This window comes from Magnolia sinica, chromosome 19 (genome assembly GCF_029962835.1).
Source record: "Magnolia sinica isolate HGM2019 chromosome 19, MsV1, whole genome shotgun sequence".
In the NCBI taxonomy this organism is placed as follows: Eukaryota; Viridiplantae; Streptophyta; class Magnoliopsida; order Magnoliales; family Magnoliaceae; genus Magnolia; species Magnolia sinica.
This window is the reverse complement of record NC_080591.1, coordinates 53,128,200-53,145,202: the sequence shown is the minus strand read 5'-3', so window position 1 is coordinate 53,145,202 and position 17,003 is coordinate 53,128,200. Positions and strand designations below refer to the sequence as shown.

General features: G+C 38.7%; 1 protein-coding gene across 1 annotated transcript; it reads right to left on the bottom strand.

The window, feature by feature from the left end:
- Positions 1-13,453: 13,453 nt before the first annotated feature.
- On the bottom strand, positions 13,454-15,459 carry LOC131234619 (uncharacterized). Its single transcript, XM_058231549.1, has 3 exons — positions 15,010-15,459; positions 13,862-14,308; positions 13,454-13,777 (listed from the first exon to the last, which is right to left on the bottom strand). Exons 1-3 carry the CDS (start codon positions 15,457-15,459, stop codon positions 13,454-13,456), a joined length of 1,221 nt encoding a protein of 406 aa, XP_058087532.1.
- Positions 15,460-17,003: the final 1,544 nt, after the last annotated feature.

The window sequence follows — 17,003 nt, the reverse complement described above, 5'->3', positions numbered from 1 at the left end:
AAGAAAAGGAGGTAATTATTGGACCCTCCTTGTGGATTTAAATCTCATAAGCTAATTTGCATGCGCCCTTACAAGCAATTTCACCAGCACAGGGCACCGGCACGCTAGCCTACGGATCCAAACCTTAGAAGCGGCACCATAGATTGACGAACCACTTTTAGGTGCTGACCATTATCCTTAGGTTGCTGATTATCAAACCCATGTCACTATTAATGGTTTGTGTAATGAATAGACGACCGCATGCTAACCAATGTACATTTACTTGATTAATTGCTTTTCGAACTTTTAAATTTGCATAGTTTAGGTTGAATACCGGATTGCATGCTAGTATATGGTGAGATTTCTGAAACTTCCTACATATGCTTTATTGTATTCCCCCATAAATGCACCCAATTTTGCCTAATGATATGTCAATTATGATAATTTAGGTACTCCGCCTATATGTTCAATAAATTGCCTAATTTAAGTGGAACCCCTCTTAAAATTACTGTGTCGGATCCTTTCATGTACTTGTGATAAGTAATGTATGGAATATACTATTTGATTTGGATAATTGGTTAATCGGGTTGGCCGATGAACCGTAAACTCGTGAGGGCAGCCTAATTGGGTCAGCTGCCTCGAGCTAGTCCGACTGATCCAAGCCGAACGCGAACAATCGACAGTAGTCAGATTATACGAGATGCCCGCACCCAATGTCGGTTGCGCCATATTTCACCTAAGTTAGTCGGATTAGTCCACCAGCGGGCCAACCATGTGTGTCTACCATGTATGATCATGCCTGCTTGAATCTGAGGCACCCCACACCCTAGGAAGGCCCACTTACAACTGTTAGCGATATAATCCTCAAGTCTCGAGAGCTGGGCATGGTGCTATAGGACACTGTGTCGGTATTGTTGGCCTACACTGGGGTGACGAGCCTCCCCATAGTGACTAATGAGCTATCAAGGAGGCTGAGAGCTCAGTATATCAAACTAAAATGATGTCGCGACTGCTCCACAATTGCGTTTAGGTGACGACCGTTGCATCATTTATGGGCGCCCTCCACCCGTTAATGGGCGGCCTAACCCTATGTGTCCGGACTTGTCATCTGAGTCCGGAGTGATTGGTCGAGCCAGTTAGTCGGGCTAGTGTTAGCCTCACAGTGATTGAGGAGTTATCGTCTCGGTAGTAAACCCTAATATGGATCAATGATCATAAGTACAAGGCCGCTACGATCGCCCTGGGCCTAGTGATTGGGTTAGGGTCATTGATTTAGTGGAGGTGTTTCAGCTTCGCCAATCTGGTTGGATGAATGGACCTAACTAAATACTCGGCTAACATGATCACTTATCGCATTGCATTAGTATATGTTGTGGCGACTTGGGCATTGTCGTCTTATAATGAGAGAGTGTTGGCATTTGCGAATGAAGCATTGGAGTCGCTATGAGAGAGTGTTGGATTGTGAGAACATGCATTATTTCATAACAACATGCACGTGCATTAATAAGAGTATTTAGGAATTTAATCTTTAAGTTGCTTTATCATTAACTGTGCTTGTGAAATTGAAACATGTGTAACTTGATGTTTATAGAACTACTGAGTTGATCACTCACTTCTACTCTCGGACGATGTTTTAAAACACCAACCAGACCCTATCATAGACGCAGGTACCATGAAGTCCGACGTGCTGGAGGAGGCGTCCATGGACTTAGAGGAGAAGTCCTTGTATTTCCAGTTGCTCAGTGGGCCGATGTAGGACGCTTGTGGGTCGTCGATGAGACCTTAGAGTTGACAAATTTATAAATTTTAGACTGTATATTTTACTCAGCAGTAGTCCCGTACTCTGGATGGACATGTTTTACTATTAGCTGATTTACTTACATTAAATTTACGTTTATTTCAGGGTACATTACATAATCTATTTTAATTCTATGAACTACTAAATGCCGAGTGAAGCAAACTATAAAATCTCACTTTTGTAAAGCATAAGTGGCACCTGGGATATCGGAAGTCAAGTATTTACTCAGCCCCCGAAATCCAGGACGTTATAAGTATTCTCTAAACTGTTGTAATTTTTGCTTTCATAGTGATTATCTGTTGCTTTGTGCCGTGATTTTTTTCTACAAGGGTTTTTCCACGTTAAAATCGTTGTGTACTCTTTGTGCTTGTTTGGTGTGATAGGATTACTTCGCTTGATTCATCTATGTGTGCTTCTGCGGTCCCCCAACAAGCGGTATCAGAGATATTAGTGGGGCTCAGGCTTGAATCCAAAAGTGAGTATCAATGGCTGTCAATCCTAAGTATGATGTTTAGAAGTACTCCGAGAAAAATAATTTTGAATTATAGAAGATCAAGATGATTGGCCTAATAGTTCATCAAGGATATGATCAGGTCCTCGAGAAGCAACCAAAATTTATGGATAACGATGAATGGAACAAATTGGATAAGAAAGCTAAAACCTCAATCCAATTGTGCCTAATTGATGAGGTTCTCTACCATGTCATGAGAGAGAAAACTGCAGCTAGTCTATGGGCAAAGTTAAAGGATATTCATGCAAAGAAATCCCTTGAAAATCGCCTATACCTGAATTTGCAATTGTTCAATCTTAAGATGGTAGAGGGAGGAGATTTCGAGGCCCACATTAGTAATTTTAATAAGATGATTTGCAAATTGTTGGATGTGGAGGAAATGGTTGGGATGAAGATCAAGCTTGTATATTGTTGAATTCTCTCCCGACTTTGTATGAGTCTATCAAAGACATACTGTGTGCCGGTAAAATATCTCTAAGCGTTGATATTGTTATCTTAGCCCTTTAGGAAAGACGATGAGAAAAGAAAATGGCAACATAGGGGCCTCTACCGGCGTATTATTTATGAGGGGGCAGAAATTCTTAGCGAGACACCGGATCTTCTCGATCGAGATCCAATTCCAAGGCCAAGGGCAAAAGGTAAACTAAAGTGCTGGAACCGTGGGATGACGAGGCACATGATAAAAGATTTGTATAATCCTAAACCTAAGAAAGAGACTCAGAGGCTTCTTAAAGAGAGGCCAATACTGTCACATATGATAAAGGAACAAGTGGAGGTGATTTGTTGTTAGTGTCTATGATCGGACACTTATAAAATGATCATAGAGACGAGTAAATTTTGGACATGGGGGCATCATATCACATGACTCCTCATCGGAGTTGGTTCACCAGTTACAGAGAGTGCCATGGTGACCGGATATTTATGGATAATGATAATGCCTATAATGTTATGGGTTTTGGTACGGTGCGCATCAAGATGTTTGATGGGATGGAGCATACCTTGACTGAGGTAAGGCACGTTCCTAATATGAAGAAGAACTTGATATCTCTTGATGCACTCGAGACGATCGAGTGCAAATTTATTGGTTTCAATGGTGTCCTTAAGGTTTCAAAAGAGGCACTCATAGTTATGAAAGCACAGAGGCACGAAAATCTTTATAGGTTGATTAGGAGTACTTCAACAGGTGGAGTTGCAATACTTGTAATGGATTCCACGGCTGCATGTATGTGGCATGCATGTCTAGGCCACATGATCGAGCGAGGCATAAAGGTACTTGATCGTTGTTTAATTCCTAGTTTTAAAAGTTTTGATTTAAATATATGCGATCATTATATATATGGTAAACAATATAGGTTATCTTTTAAATATGGAAAATATTTAATTTACTAAAGACTCAGTTATCAGGAACATTAGATATGAAAGATCTAGAGGATGCAAAGAAGGTTCTTGGCATTGATATACACAGAGACAGGAATAGGAGTAGACTTTGGTTATCACATGCAGAATACCTTGAGAAGGTATTGATTAAGTATGGGATGGATAAGGAGAAACCAGTTAGTGTTCCCCACACGGCTCACTTCAAGCTATCTTCAGAGCAATGTCTTAAAACTGATGAAGAAAAACAGGATGTCTCGTGTGCCATATTCAAATGTAGTAGGCAATTTGATGTATGTCATGGTTTGTACAAGACCGGATATTTCATAGGTGGTTGATGTTGTGAGCATATATACGTCTAACCCCAGAAAGCAACATTAAGAAGCAGTGAAATGGCTACTTTGATACATTCGAGGTATAAAAGACTAGGTTTTAAATTTTGAAAAGACAAGGGCCAAGTTAGTTGGGTATGTAGATTCATATTACACGGGAAGTGTGGACTCTAAAGATTCATATTACACGGGAAGTGTGGACTCTAAAAAGTCGACTCCAGATTATTCATTTTTACTAGCAGGTGGAGCAATCAGTTGGATGTCGAAGCTTCAGTCTGTGGTGTTTCTTTTCACAACCGAAGCGGAGTATATGGTCATGACGGAGGCATTCAAGGAAGTTATTTGGTTAAGAGGCATGATAAATTAGTTGGGGCTTCAGCAAGAGGCCATGCCAATTAATTATGACAGCGAAAGTGCTATCAATTTGGCTAAAAACTTAGTTTATCACTCATGTACTAAACACATTGATATTCGTCACCATTTTATCTGACAAGTGCTTGAGAAAGGAGGCTTGAATCTGGAGAAGATTCACACTAGCGTGAATCTGGCAAACATGCTAACTAAGGTGGTTCCTGCAGAGAAATTTAAGTTTTGTGTAACTTCTTTGGACTTGGTGAAAGCATAAAAGGAGGACTATGCATAAGAATCGATGATGGAGCTATGATGCAAGGCATAGATGAGAGAAGAGGTCAATAAGCTACATGATTGAAGATTGAATACAAGGTGAAGATAGTTATTTTTTGTCTTAAATCTGTTCAAAAACAGGATCTGTTGATGCCATCGATAAACCATTTGATCCCATCGAGATTTTTTAGATTTTCTCCAGTTGGCTACTGGACTCGTTGGGTGCCTTTTCGATGCCATCGAACCAAGTTTTGATGCCATTGAAACTTAAGTTTCGAATCCATGGAGACCCATTGAAGTGCAATCGAGTGAATCCATGGAGACCCATTGAAGTGCAATCGAGAATTTTTGGATTTGTACGTTTTTTTTACGTCTCTAGATTGTTTTGGTGTCTTTTCGATGGCATCGAAGTGGGTTTGATGACATCGAAGTCCCATCGAAGGTGTCATCAAGCGTATCGTAGAGTTACGCAGAGTTGCGAATTTGCAGGATTTGTTTCCGATTTTGATTGTAATTCCTCCTAAGGCTATATATAAGAGTATAATCGAGGTTGGAGGATATTCCAGAGCTTTTTACAATTCATTCTAGGATTTTAAGGTTGTAGCTTGGGGTGATTCAAGGCTTGTTCGAATCGGGTATTTTCTAAACTCTTATAATTTCTACTTTCATAGTCATTATCCGTCGCTTTATGTTATGGTTTTTTTCGCAAGGGTTTTTTCACGTTAAAATTGATGTGATCTCTTTGTTCTTTCTTGGTGTGATAGGATTGCTTCACTTGATTCATCTTTGTGTGCTTCTGTGGTCCCCTAACAATATTTTTATAGTGGGCTCACATGTAGAGATATTCTGATGATTAGAACTGTCTATACTATATTGGTTACCGTAAGAAACTCGGCTTGAATGATGATTGTTATGCGTATATGAATGTGTAGTGTTGGGGGACCGTGGAAGCACAGAGAGATGAATCAAGCAAAGTATTCCAATTGCACAACCAAGCCCAATCACAAAGACTCCAAATTTAACATGGAAAAACCCCTGTAGGAAAAAACCATGACACAAAGTAACATATATCACCATGAAAGTAGAAATTATAAGAGATAAAGAGAATATTTGATTCGAACAAGCCTCGAATCTCCCCTTACAAGCCCTTGAAAACCCTATAATGAATTAAAAAGCTCTAAGATGTACCTTATTTCTGAATACACCCCTGTATATAGCCTCTAGGAGAATCACAATTGAAATAGGAAACAAACCCCGCAGATACACAACTCCGCGTATTACTGCGCGATTGTTTGATGGAACTTCGATGGGATTTCGATGGCATCGAACAACCCTCAATGTTATCGAGCAGTCTTCGATTGTATCAAACTAAATATTAAAACGTTCCAACGATAAATCATGAATTTTCTAGATTTTTCCGACGGCATCGAATATGCTTTTGATGTCATCGAAGAGCCTTCGACAACATCAAACCTATTTCGTTGGCATTGAGTAGGACACCAAAAGTGATAGCAACCAACATGAGAAATTCTGAATTTTTACGATGACATCGAGCAAGACTTTGATAGCATCGAAGTTTCTCGATGACATCAAACTATTATCGACAGACATATTTAAGACATCAAAAAAACATGTAGAACATTGAAAAGAATTTTCAATGACTAAAATTCAACTCAAAAACCAAATGTTAGAAAACATTCTTAAAAAACATGATTATTGAACCATAGCCCATTTAGGGTGGCACCAAGAAGATGGATGATTCTAATCATTGATCATATCCGGTCCCACGAGGAAAAGCATGCTCACTACCATCACAGTCAAGGATTGATGACTCATCCGAGTCGACCAGGACTCGGTCAAGTCAATCCAGTTTGATTCAACAATGGAAGCATGGGTAACTCAACCTGACTCGCCTGAGTCATACCCGGACCGATACAGGACCGCAAAAGGTGAGTTAGACACAGATCGCAGTCAGCCGATGCAGGACCGTAACAGGCGAGTCGTACGTACAAACCACTATCTATGTAGGATTGAGATCTGAGATGTCCCAATCAGGGAATCTCCTGCCGTTGGTTCATATGTCAACATGAATTTTTTTATTTCATTTTAGGCTTTTCCTATACTCCTTAGAAAGGTATGATGGATGTGGGTGGCCCACTTTTGATTCTGTTTTTAACAACCACCAACAGATGAAGGATACATATAAACAGAAAAATCATAAATTCGGTTTGTTTCCACATGTAGGTGTCCTGGGCCACTAATTAATTAGGTGGGCCACAATGTCGGAAAAAACCCCTACATATTATAAAAGTTGGCCAAAGGTCCACATTCAATTTACACGTTTGTCCTAACTGATGGTTGGACGGACCTTTTTCTTGGGTCAAGGTATGTAAGTACTCGTACCCAGCAAACGGACGGTTGGATCTCCACACATCTGTCGCACTGGTACTAGTTGAGGCGTGGATGAGGGTTGGATTAGCAAAGCTCTTTAAAAGCACTAATCTATTAGAGAACAAACACTTTGTCAATGAGAAATGCCCACATCCAACCAGGCGAATGAGTTAATGGGACAGGTAGGTGGTACTAACTGTAATGTTTGTGAGAAATCCACTCCGGCCATTCATTTTTCCAGCTTATATTAGGACATAAGACAAAAAAATGAAGCTGATCCGAAAATCAAGTGGGCCACATAGTAGGAAATAGTGGGGATTGAATGCCCACCATTGAAATGGTCATGGGGCTGTCAAAGTTTTGCATCAGGCTAATATTTTTCTGTTTTGAGCTCATCCCAATAGGAATGATATTATAAATGGTTTGGATGACATATAAACATCAAGATACATGGTGGGAAGGATTCAAAAGTAGACATTTCCTTTCCCACTTTTTTCAGTAACAGGATTAGGCCGTGTTTGTTAACGCTGAATTTTTGCACTTAACGCAAGATGGGAAAATTTTCCGTGTTTAGTGGTGTTTGTTAATGCGTTGTTAACGCGGAAGACGGAAAGCGCTAAGTGGTTTCTATCTACTAAAATGAGATGACAAAAGTGATGGATAAGATAGATTTCTCACAAACATCACCGCCATAACTTTGCTGAAACCTATGACACAGCAATGTGGGTGGTACGTTGACCGTGGGGCTCACCTTAATGTATGCATTGTATATTTACCTTATCCATATATTTTGCTGACTCATTTTGGAGCATGAGCCCAAAAATAAAGTAGATACAAATATAAGGTGGACCACACCATAGGAAATAGCGATAAATGACTATTAATAAAAAGTTTTTGTGGACCATAGAAGTTTTGGACCAAGATAGTATTTGTGTTTTTCCATCATCAAGTCTTTGTGACCTTATAAATAAGTTGGATGGCAAATAATAAGCATTACAATAGGATTAAAAAGTTTATACTAATGGGCATTCAATGATCGCCGTTTCATGTTGTGTGGTCCACATGAGATTAGTATATGCTTCAATTTTAAGCTCATGCTATAAACTGAGTTGGTAAAATGGATGGACCACATAGATGTATAAAGCATTCATTGAAGTGTGCCTCACAGTCAGCATGCCACCCACAGTGCTAGTTTTGGGTCCCAGCCATGTCCAAACATCACAGTGGAGCCACCTAGCCTCCCACCCGGCAGGCAAACCTCTCCAAGTTCTGTCCATCTAACAAATAACTTCACCTAACCCAAATGGTTGGGCCCACCATAAGAATCACCTTGTGCAAGAATCTTCCCCAGCCACTCATCAAGAGGACCACACGTAATGAGTGGATGGGGATTATTCTTGCACAAGGTGATCCTCATTGTGGGGCCAATCTATTAGATAAGTTGGATATTTGATGCAAGGTTGAACGTGATGAGATCAATTACCATCTTCCTCAAGGATAACTACTCCGAATCCACCAGCTTTTTTGAATTCCTCACATAGACTTCTCGAATCCACTAGAAAAAGAACAATAGAAATAATTGTAGAAAATTCATAAATTGATTGATAAGTGAAACAAACAAGTTTACCACCCTTTAAATAGGGATACTAAGCCATGAGAGAAGTTTCAGAATTAAACTACAACTAAAACTCTTAGAAATCGCGACTTAATATAAATAGTAAACTTACTATTTATAAACGGTCGTGATTGCACATGGTTTCTGGCCAAAAGTAGCAAGTTCTATTTGGCTTCACCATACCATTCTCCTAATTATTCTAAGTACTTTTCACGTTGGGCGCAACTCCTAAAGCCCAACGGATGAAAAGTTATACTCAAACTAAAACTTATTATAAACGGTAAAAACAAAATTAAAACAGGAATTCTACAATCAATTTGATGGTATTTCACAAATTCGGTATGCACAACCTGGCATAGCAAGGTTGGATGGCTAAAGTAATTCGTCCTTCCTGAAAATCATATATGATCCATAGAAAAATATATTTTGGCTTGCAACATGCATCCATTTTAAGGCATGGATGGTCTTGGACTTTTGATCGGGCCTTTTTTGATATTTCATCTTGGCCATGAAACTGTCTGCTACCCACTTTGCATCAATATTGCATGCACATGAAATATTTAAAGTTATTTAATGTGTGGACGGAAACTCATTGTGGTGTCCTAGATGATGGACCATCCGTAATTAGCCGTAGGCTCCCATCATCCTTCCTCATGGTCGGCCACATGCTACATTGAAAGATGGGTTATTCATTGCCCTTTCGAGTGTTAGTTTTGTCCTGTGGCCACTCACAATCCAATGGTTGTCGTTGCCCAGTGGGGCTCACATGATCAGCAGTCCAATGATTGAAACCGTCCATGTCTAGGACTCCTTGATAAACGTGTGGAAAACACCAAAAAGAAAATTGTCAATGGCTCGCAATCAACTCCAATAATCAAAGGTTTGGATTATCAGTAGATGTGATTATGGAATAATAACTTAGTAGTGATGATAATATTAATGGTTCAGATCATCTTACTACATCATGGATATCAGTGGACGTGGGACGATCACTGTATAATCGTGATCTAACGGTGACCAGGCCAAAGGCACTACACCAAAATCGTCATTTAGGAACGGTTTTAAACCGTTCTTAAATGCTTCAGGAACGGTTTAATACCGTTTTTGATTGAGGCGTCGCAGAAAATCAGGAACGGTTCAGAACCGTTTTGGGTACCGTTTCAGTTTTTAGAAACGGAATTTTAGGAATGGTTTTAAACCGTTCTGGTGCCAACGGTCACATTTTGGGCAAAAAATTGTAAAACGGTTTTGAATGCTTATGAACGTTGCCAACGGTCAGATTTTAGGACGAAATTTTAAGAACAATTTTAAACCCCTTTGTTAATTGTATGAGAGAGAGTGGGGTATGTAATCTACTTGTATTATATGCCAAATAATTACACAAATAGAAGAAAAAGACAATAGAATGATTCACCCGCAACAATTTTTTCCTTCTAGTACACGTTCAATTTAAATTCCAATTTCAATACAACATTTCATTTCCAGGCTTCTATAATCCAACAATTCCTTGCTCTTTTCTAGAATGATCACTCTGCCTTCAGATATGACATCCGCTGCAAATCCTCCTCATCCATCCCCCACAACCCGAGCGATCTCTTCCACCAGTTCTTCAGGCCTGGTATTCCATCTGCAAAAATACCATATTTATATTAAAAATAATTGCACAGGTAAAAATGTTATCAGCCCCTGTCCAGGCTCTTTATTTGGTCACCAGAAATTGAGACCAAGGCCTGGCCTGCAAACCCCAAAATCATGGAATAGAGCTCTCAACAGCCAAAAATGGGCAGGGACTCGGTATGGGCTAGGCCTTAGTGGAGATAGTTATGAAACCTCAATCAACCCATAGTAACAAGGGCCACCTAGAAGCCCAACAAGCCCAGTGACAGCATAAAGAGAGAGGACTGATCACCTATAACTGGTTGTACTCTGCAACCTGCTTTTCTCTTTTCAATGAAAAAAAAAAATTTTAAAACTGGCAAGCACTCATGCAGTTAAGGTAATTGCATAGGAAATTACACCAATCATTTCAGTGTATAGGAAGATTTTGTTGCACCTGGAATTGGATCCAACCCCACAAAATGGTCCTTGAATGTCTTCCCAAGCAATCCATACCTGCATTATGAGAAAACCCATCTTAAAATGAATAAATTCACATTTAGTTCTGCTTCGACCGAAACAGAAAAATACGCACCAGTTAGCTTGCAATCCCGCACGAAGAGTATCCATTTTAAGCAATTCGACCGTCCAATCAATGGTGTGGATCTTTGCAATGACTCCGGACGTCACCAGCCATGCGTAACGCTATAGTTCTTCATCATCGAGGTTTGGGTAGTTGTCCTGAATGGTTGTTTCAAATTCGAATAATGAAAGATGATTATAGTCAATGCATTTAATTAAGCTAGTTAAGCCCCCATGTAGATAAGAGGTGTATACGTGTAGGAGATCTGGATCCTTCAACTGCGTATCCCGAAAATTTACTCTAACCAGATGATCCAAGCCATGGTAGGTACTAGCAGATGAGTAGCCTGGATCTCATACATATCTATAGTGCTTTAGAACTAACACTCAGATCGTAGAGTTTGATGCCCAATCCCTTTTAAAAGAAAAATAGAAAGTTAAAGCACCCATGCTGGCATCATTGTGAAACATTTTTTGTGACTGCTCTATCGATCAACATGTCAGATGTGGGGACCAAAGTAATTCATGGTTCACGCGAACAGTTTTGAGGTGGTGGGCCCCACAATGAAACTTATTTGATCGATGATTAGACGGCTACAAAAATTGCTCGCACTGTGATAGCCACAGTCCGCCTCACGCCAGTTATCAAATAAGAGTTTGATTCTCACCTTGAGCTTGTCACATACTGCATTATGTTCTTTAACGAAGAGTGCTTGCAACACAGAAACACCAACCCAACTGTTCCGCACGTCGCCAGAGATCAAAATACCATTGTTATTGTGAGGAAGAAGACCATCATCGGAGATGACAAGCTTCCCATCTTTGAAGGTCTGAACACGTGACAGTTTCTCTACATTGCTTCCATAGATAGCACTACCATCCCTGTGATTATCCATGTTAATCACCACCTAATAAGGAAACAACTCTAGAGAAGGGAAGAATGATTTTTTTGTTTTTTTGTTTTTTTAAATATGGCTTAAGTGCTGTTTGTATGCACAATTGAATTCATTTTCAATAACAAATCTGATAAAGAAGAAATGGCACCACTGGATTGACTCTCTACTCACAATGAGGAATTAGACTTCAAATTGCAATTTCATTCCTTTCAATTCCAACTCCTAATTAAAATAATCGTGATTTGGAGGATAGTTTAGTGCAAAAGGTAATTGCAATTTGGTTATTTCCTCTCTATTGAACAAACCATTGTAATTAAATAGAATGTTGCATCCAAATGCGATTTAGTTTATGTCGACACTTACCACCATGCAATCCTAGTATTCAAATGCCCACTCTTGATTTCATAAGAGCCTATACGGACTTCCTTCGTCTTGTAGAATCGGAATGCCTTGAGCGGGCATTCGTTTGCAACTGATGAAGGGGCTATAATCTCTATCTGTATCATTTGGAAATTAGGAAACCCTTAAAAATCGATAAAGAATACAGATATGCACATAATTTGAAATCATGTCCCCTCTTGTAGATGAAACCTAGCCCATAAGTTACACTCATTGGGAGATCAGAACCATCTACCCTAGATAACACCAATGCACATACATGATCATTAATTTGTAACGGTTTGTTTGTTTCAACCAAATTAGACTGGCTAATCATGATATTTAGTGCAACCAAACACACCCTAATTTAATTAAGTTGGCATACTCTACCTGTTTGGTATCCTCAAGATGGTCAATCCAGTCATGTATCATGAATTGGATCCAAGATGCAGCTATCATGTTGAATTGCTTTCCTGTGTTTACCATCTTCTTCCTAGCAAGTACCTTTGTTGCAACAACGACTGGATCTGGCTTCATAACCTGTTCAATTAACCCAAATGCCACATGAAATCTTGACTTTAAAGAGTTCCTTCTTTATGATACAGGCTCATCCAACATGTGTTGCACCAAGAGACTCTCATGAAGGGATGGTTGGATGATCAGAACCATCAATCAGTTGGGTGATACTTGTGATGGAACATGACCAATAATCACGATGAAAGGATGATCCTGACATTCTTTAGTGGATTTGAATGTGAACTGTTTAAATTTATCGAAAATATCATCAAATAAGCATGAGTTTTGAACTATGGCCACCCAAGTAGCTCCAATAAGATCGACAGTTCTGATCATGTTTGTGACTTCCTCTCTCACCGTTTGGCATGTACTCCATACAATATAAAATAGATTCTTCTACAATGTAACGCTCTGCAATACACCCTTCAGGATGTGCTGTATTCTTTACGTATCCTTTATAAATCTTTATTAACCTGATGGAGGCAATAATATATTGTCAATATACGACGACGATGAAGTCTAAATGAATCACATCAAGGTTAGATATTTACCGTTCAAAAGGATACATCCACCGAAATCTAACTGGACCGCAAGCTAATGCTTCGTCAGCTAGATGTACCATAAGGTGAACGCTAATAACAAAGAATGAAGGAGGAAAAAACTTCTCCAAAACACACATTGCCACAAAAACACGTTGTTTGACAGCAATGATATTATCTGCACTAATTGTCTTCGAGCACAGGACATTAAAGAAGTAACAGATGTGCTGAATAGCAGTTCGCAACGTCTTATGCTCTGAGAAAGCATGTTGTAGCAACACAGGTAGTAATTGACACATAATGACGTGATAATCATGCGACTTTAGTCCTTTATCTCAAGAGTTTGTAAGTTCACAAGATGTTTGAATCTGGAACTATGCCTTGTTGGAACTTTCAAGTCATGCAATGTTTGGCAGAACAATTCTTTCTCCTTGCGACTTAAAGTAAATGGTGCCTTTGGTTTAATAGTTTTGCCATCCGCTTCTTTCAGCCATAAGTCTTTCATTATGTTCATTTTTTTCAAATCTTCGCATGCACTTATATCATCCTTAGCTTTATCTTTGACTTCTAGAATCGTCAACAGAAGATGGTCACCAACATTCTTTATAACATGCATTACATCCAAGTTATGCCGAACTGGTAACTCCTGGAAAAACACAATTATGATGGAATGTTAAGTTTTTATTCACTAACATATATGCAAATGAAACTAACAAGTTAAGGAAATCACCTTCCAATATGGCAAGTCGAATAGGATAGATCTTTTGTACCAAGCAGTTATATTCCCAGTCGAATCATCACCATAACTTTTTCGTTTCTTCCCCTTCGATTTACCGATATCCATCTGAATACCGATTACCTTCGCTTCAACCTCTGAACCACTTAATCGATGAGAAGGTCTTCCTTCTTCCACTTTATTATTGAATGCCGCTTTTTGAGTCCTAAAAACATGATTAATAGGAAGAAATCTTCGATGACCCTGATAGGAGTACTTCTTGCCACTCTTAAGTCGTTCAGCGATGGTTCCCTCGGCACAAACAGGGCAAGCATATTGTGCATGTGTAACACATCCTGATAAACTCCCATATGCAGGAAAATCATGAATTCCCCACATTAAAATGGCTTTCAAATTAAAAATTGTCTTTAAATGAGAATCATATGTTGTCACTCCATTAAGCTACAAATTCTTCAACTGGTCAATCAACGGTTGTAGGTAGACATCAATGTCCTTACTTGGTCCTTTTGGACTTGGTATCAATACCGTTAACATTGAAAATTCTCTTTTCATACACATCGAAGGGGGTAGATTATATGGCACTATAATGACAGGCCAACAACTATAGGCACTACTAAGATGTCCAAATGGGTTAAATCCATCAGTCGCAAACCCTAAACGCACATTACGGAATTCTTCAGTAAAACTTGGCCACTTGTTATTTATTACCATCCAACTTGATGAATTAGACGGATGCCGCATAACACCACTATATTCTTTCGGTTGAGAATGCCAAGTCATTTGCTCCGCTATCCATGGCACACTAGAAATAAAGTTTTTTTTTAAAAAAAGATTACTTATTAATTTTTTTAACAAAAGGTATATAGGATAATATTAAAATTATATTAAACATTGAATGCACACCTGTATAGCCTCTGTAGCCTTGGTGCCAAAGGAAAATATCTCAAAACCTTTGATGGAACTCTAACGCCTTTTTTCTTTGCCAAGTAATCTGACCTCCATCTCGATCTATGACATGTTGGACAATTTTGTCTATCTTTATACTCTTTCTAATAAATAATACAATCATTGGGACATGCATGTATAGTTTCATAAGTCATTCCCAATGAGTTGATCATCTTTTTCGCTTGATATGTGCTCACTGGCAACGTGTTTTCTACTGATAACAACTTCTTAACCAATTGAAGAAGATCATTAAAGCTGTTATCCGACCAACCATTACGTGCCTTTAAACTATACAACTCAACAGTAACCGATAATTTTGTGAGTTCTCTAGGGCAGGAAGGGTACAAAGATTGTCTTGCATCATCAAATAAAGCCTTATATCTTTCTGCATCAAGGTCTTCATGACAATTTTCATTTCTTCTAAGATCATCCATAAGAGTATCAGCATGTTCTCCAATATTTCTAAATGCATCATTAACAAGTTCCTCCATTCTAAGATACTCATCATCGGATTGATCATCAAACGTCGATGATGATGGTTTCTCGTTACTTTTCGCAAGACTTTCACCGTGAAAAATCCAATGTGTGTATGACTTATCAATACCGTTAATGAGCAAATGCTCATGAATCTCTCCAAGAGTGAACATCCCACTCCCATTTCTACATTTCACACACGGACACGAATAATGATCAAATCCACCACCGTTGTTCTTTGTAAACTCAATAAAATGCACAAGTCCATCCAAATATTCTGGACTTAACCTATGTTTGTCCATCCATGCTTTGTTACTTAATGACAACATTCTGCAATAAATGAGAAAATCAAGTCAATTTTGATGTTAAAATGATGGTTGGACCCTATTAACTAAATGTGTTTAAAGTGAATAAACAAATTCCGATGCATGCTTTAGTGAAATAAAACAAGTTTTTTATTTCCATTTTTCAATCGTAAGTATGATAACAAACTAAAATAAAAAACACTGCATCTCTTTTTTAGACTCAACGGGCAGATATGTTTACATGAAGTAATAAAAATATAAATTAACTAAGACTATAGGTAAGCACACAATTATACCTGATTCAGTAGGTTCTTATCTACAACAAGAGAAGTAGACTTCAACAAATATGATTATATTCCTGAAACAAAACAAAACAGATATATGGTTCATTTGATTAAAGAGGTATTTAGCATTCTATAAAAGCATTTAATGCACCACATTAATCCATTGCACTCTCTAACAAGTAATACCATTGTTAGCAAGGAATGTAACATTCATTTTAAAAATAAACTCTCCACCATCACTACGAACATTCTTTTGGGTATGCAAACCATTCATTTGTAAAGAAAATGAGTTTACAGGAACAAGTGGGAAGTGCAGTGGAAGAACAGGGAGATTGGCCTGGAAAAATGTCAATAAAAACATGTACCTCAGTGCGCCCTTTCACAGCTTTTGGGTATTGGTCAGATCAGTCAAGCCCAACCATCTAGTTGCATAGAATGTTGTGGAACCTGTTGTGGTGTTGCAGTTTAAAATCAGATTTCTGCTACAACGACCAATTGAGGTAGAAGACTAGAACTCATCTTCCATCTAGTCTGAACAAAAGATATATAATTTTTGTAAGCTGAACAAAAGAAATGAAGAAAGAATGAACGATGACTGTGGACTGGAAGCTGAACAAAAGATATATAATTTTGTAGGAGCACTGAAGTAGTGACCCACCATAAGATTGTGGACTTCCAGCTGCTATCCCTGATTGATCCATGGATGATGACTGTGCAGGCATGGAAGCACTTCCCTGTGTAGGAGCACTGGAAGTAGTGCCATCCCCATACTGCGTTGGTTCCCCAATAAGATCGCACTTTTCAACTATTACTTCCAAGTTGATGATAATAATGATCTTGATTGTAGTGAATGAAATCATCATGAGAGAGAATATTAAAAAATAAATAAAAACACCTAGATGAAATGAAGAATAGATATGATATGCATATGCTGAGCATTTTAAGAGAATGAGGTTGGGCAGAATTAGCTTTAGCCCAAAAGTAACAGCCACATAGCTTTCTGTCTTACACAACCTAAGCAGAATATTAATTTTGAGTTTAGAAGGAAGAAAATGAATGGCCTTCCTAATAAGAAAATCACTTTATGTGCCCTGCACACCTCCCACCTTTCCAGTGGTAAGTAGCTTT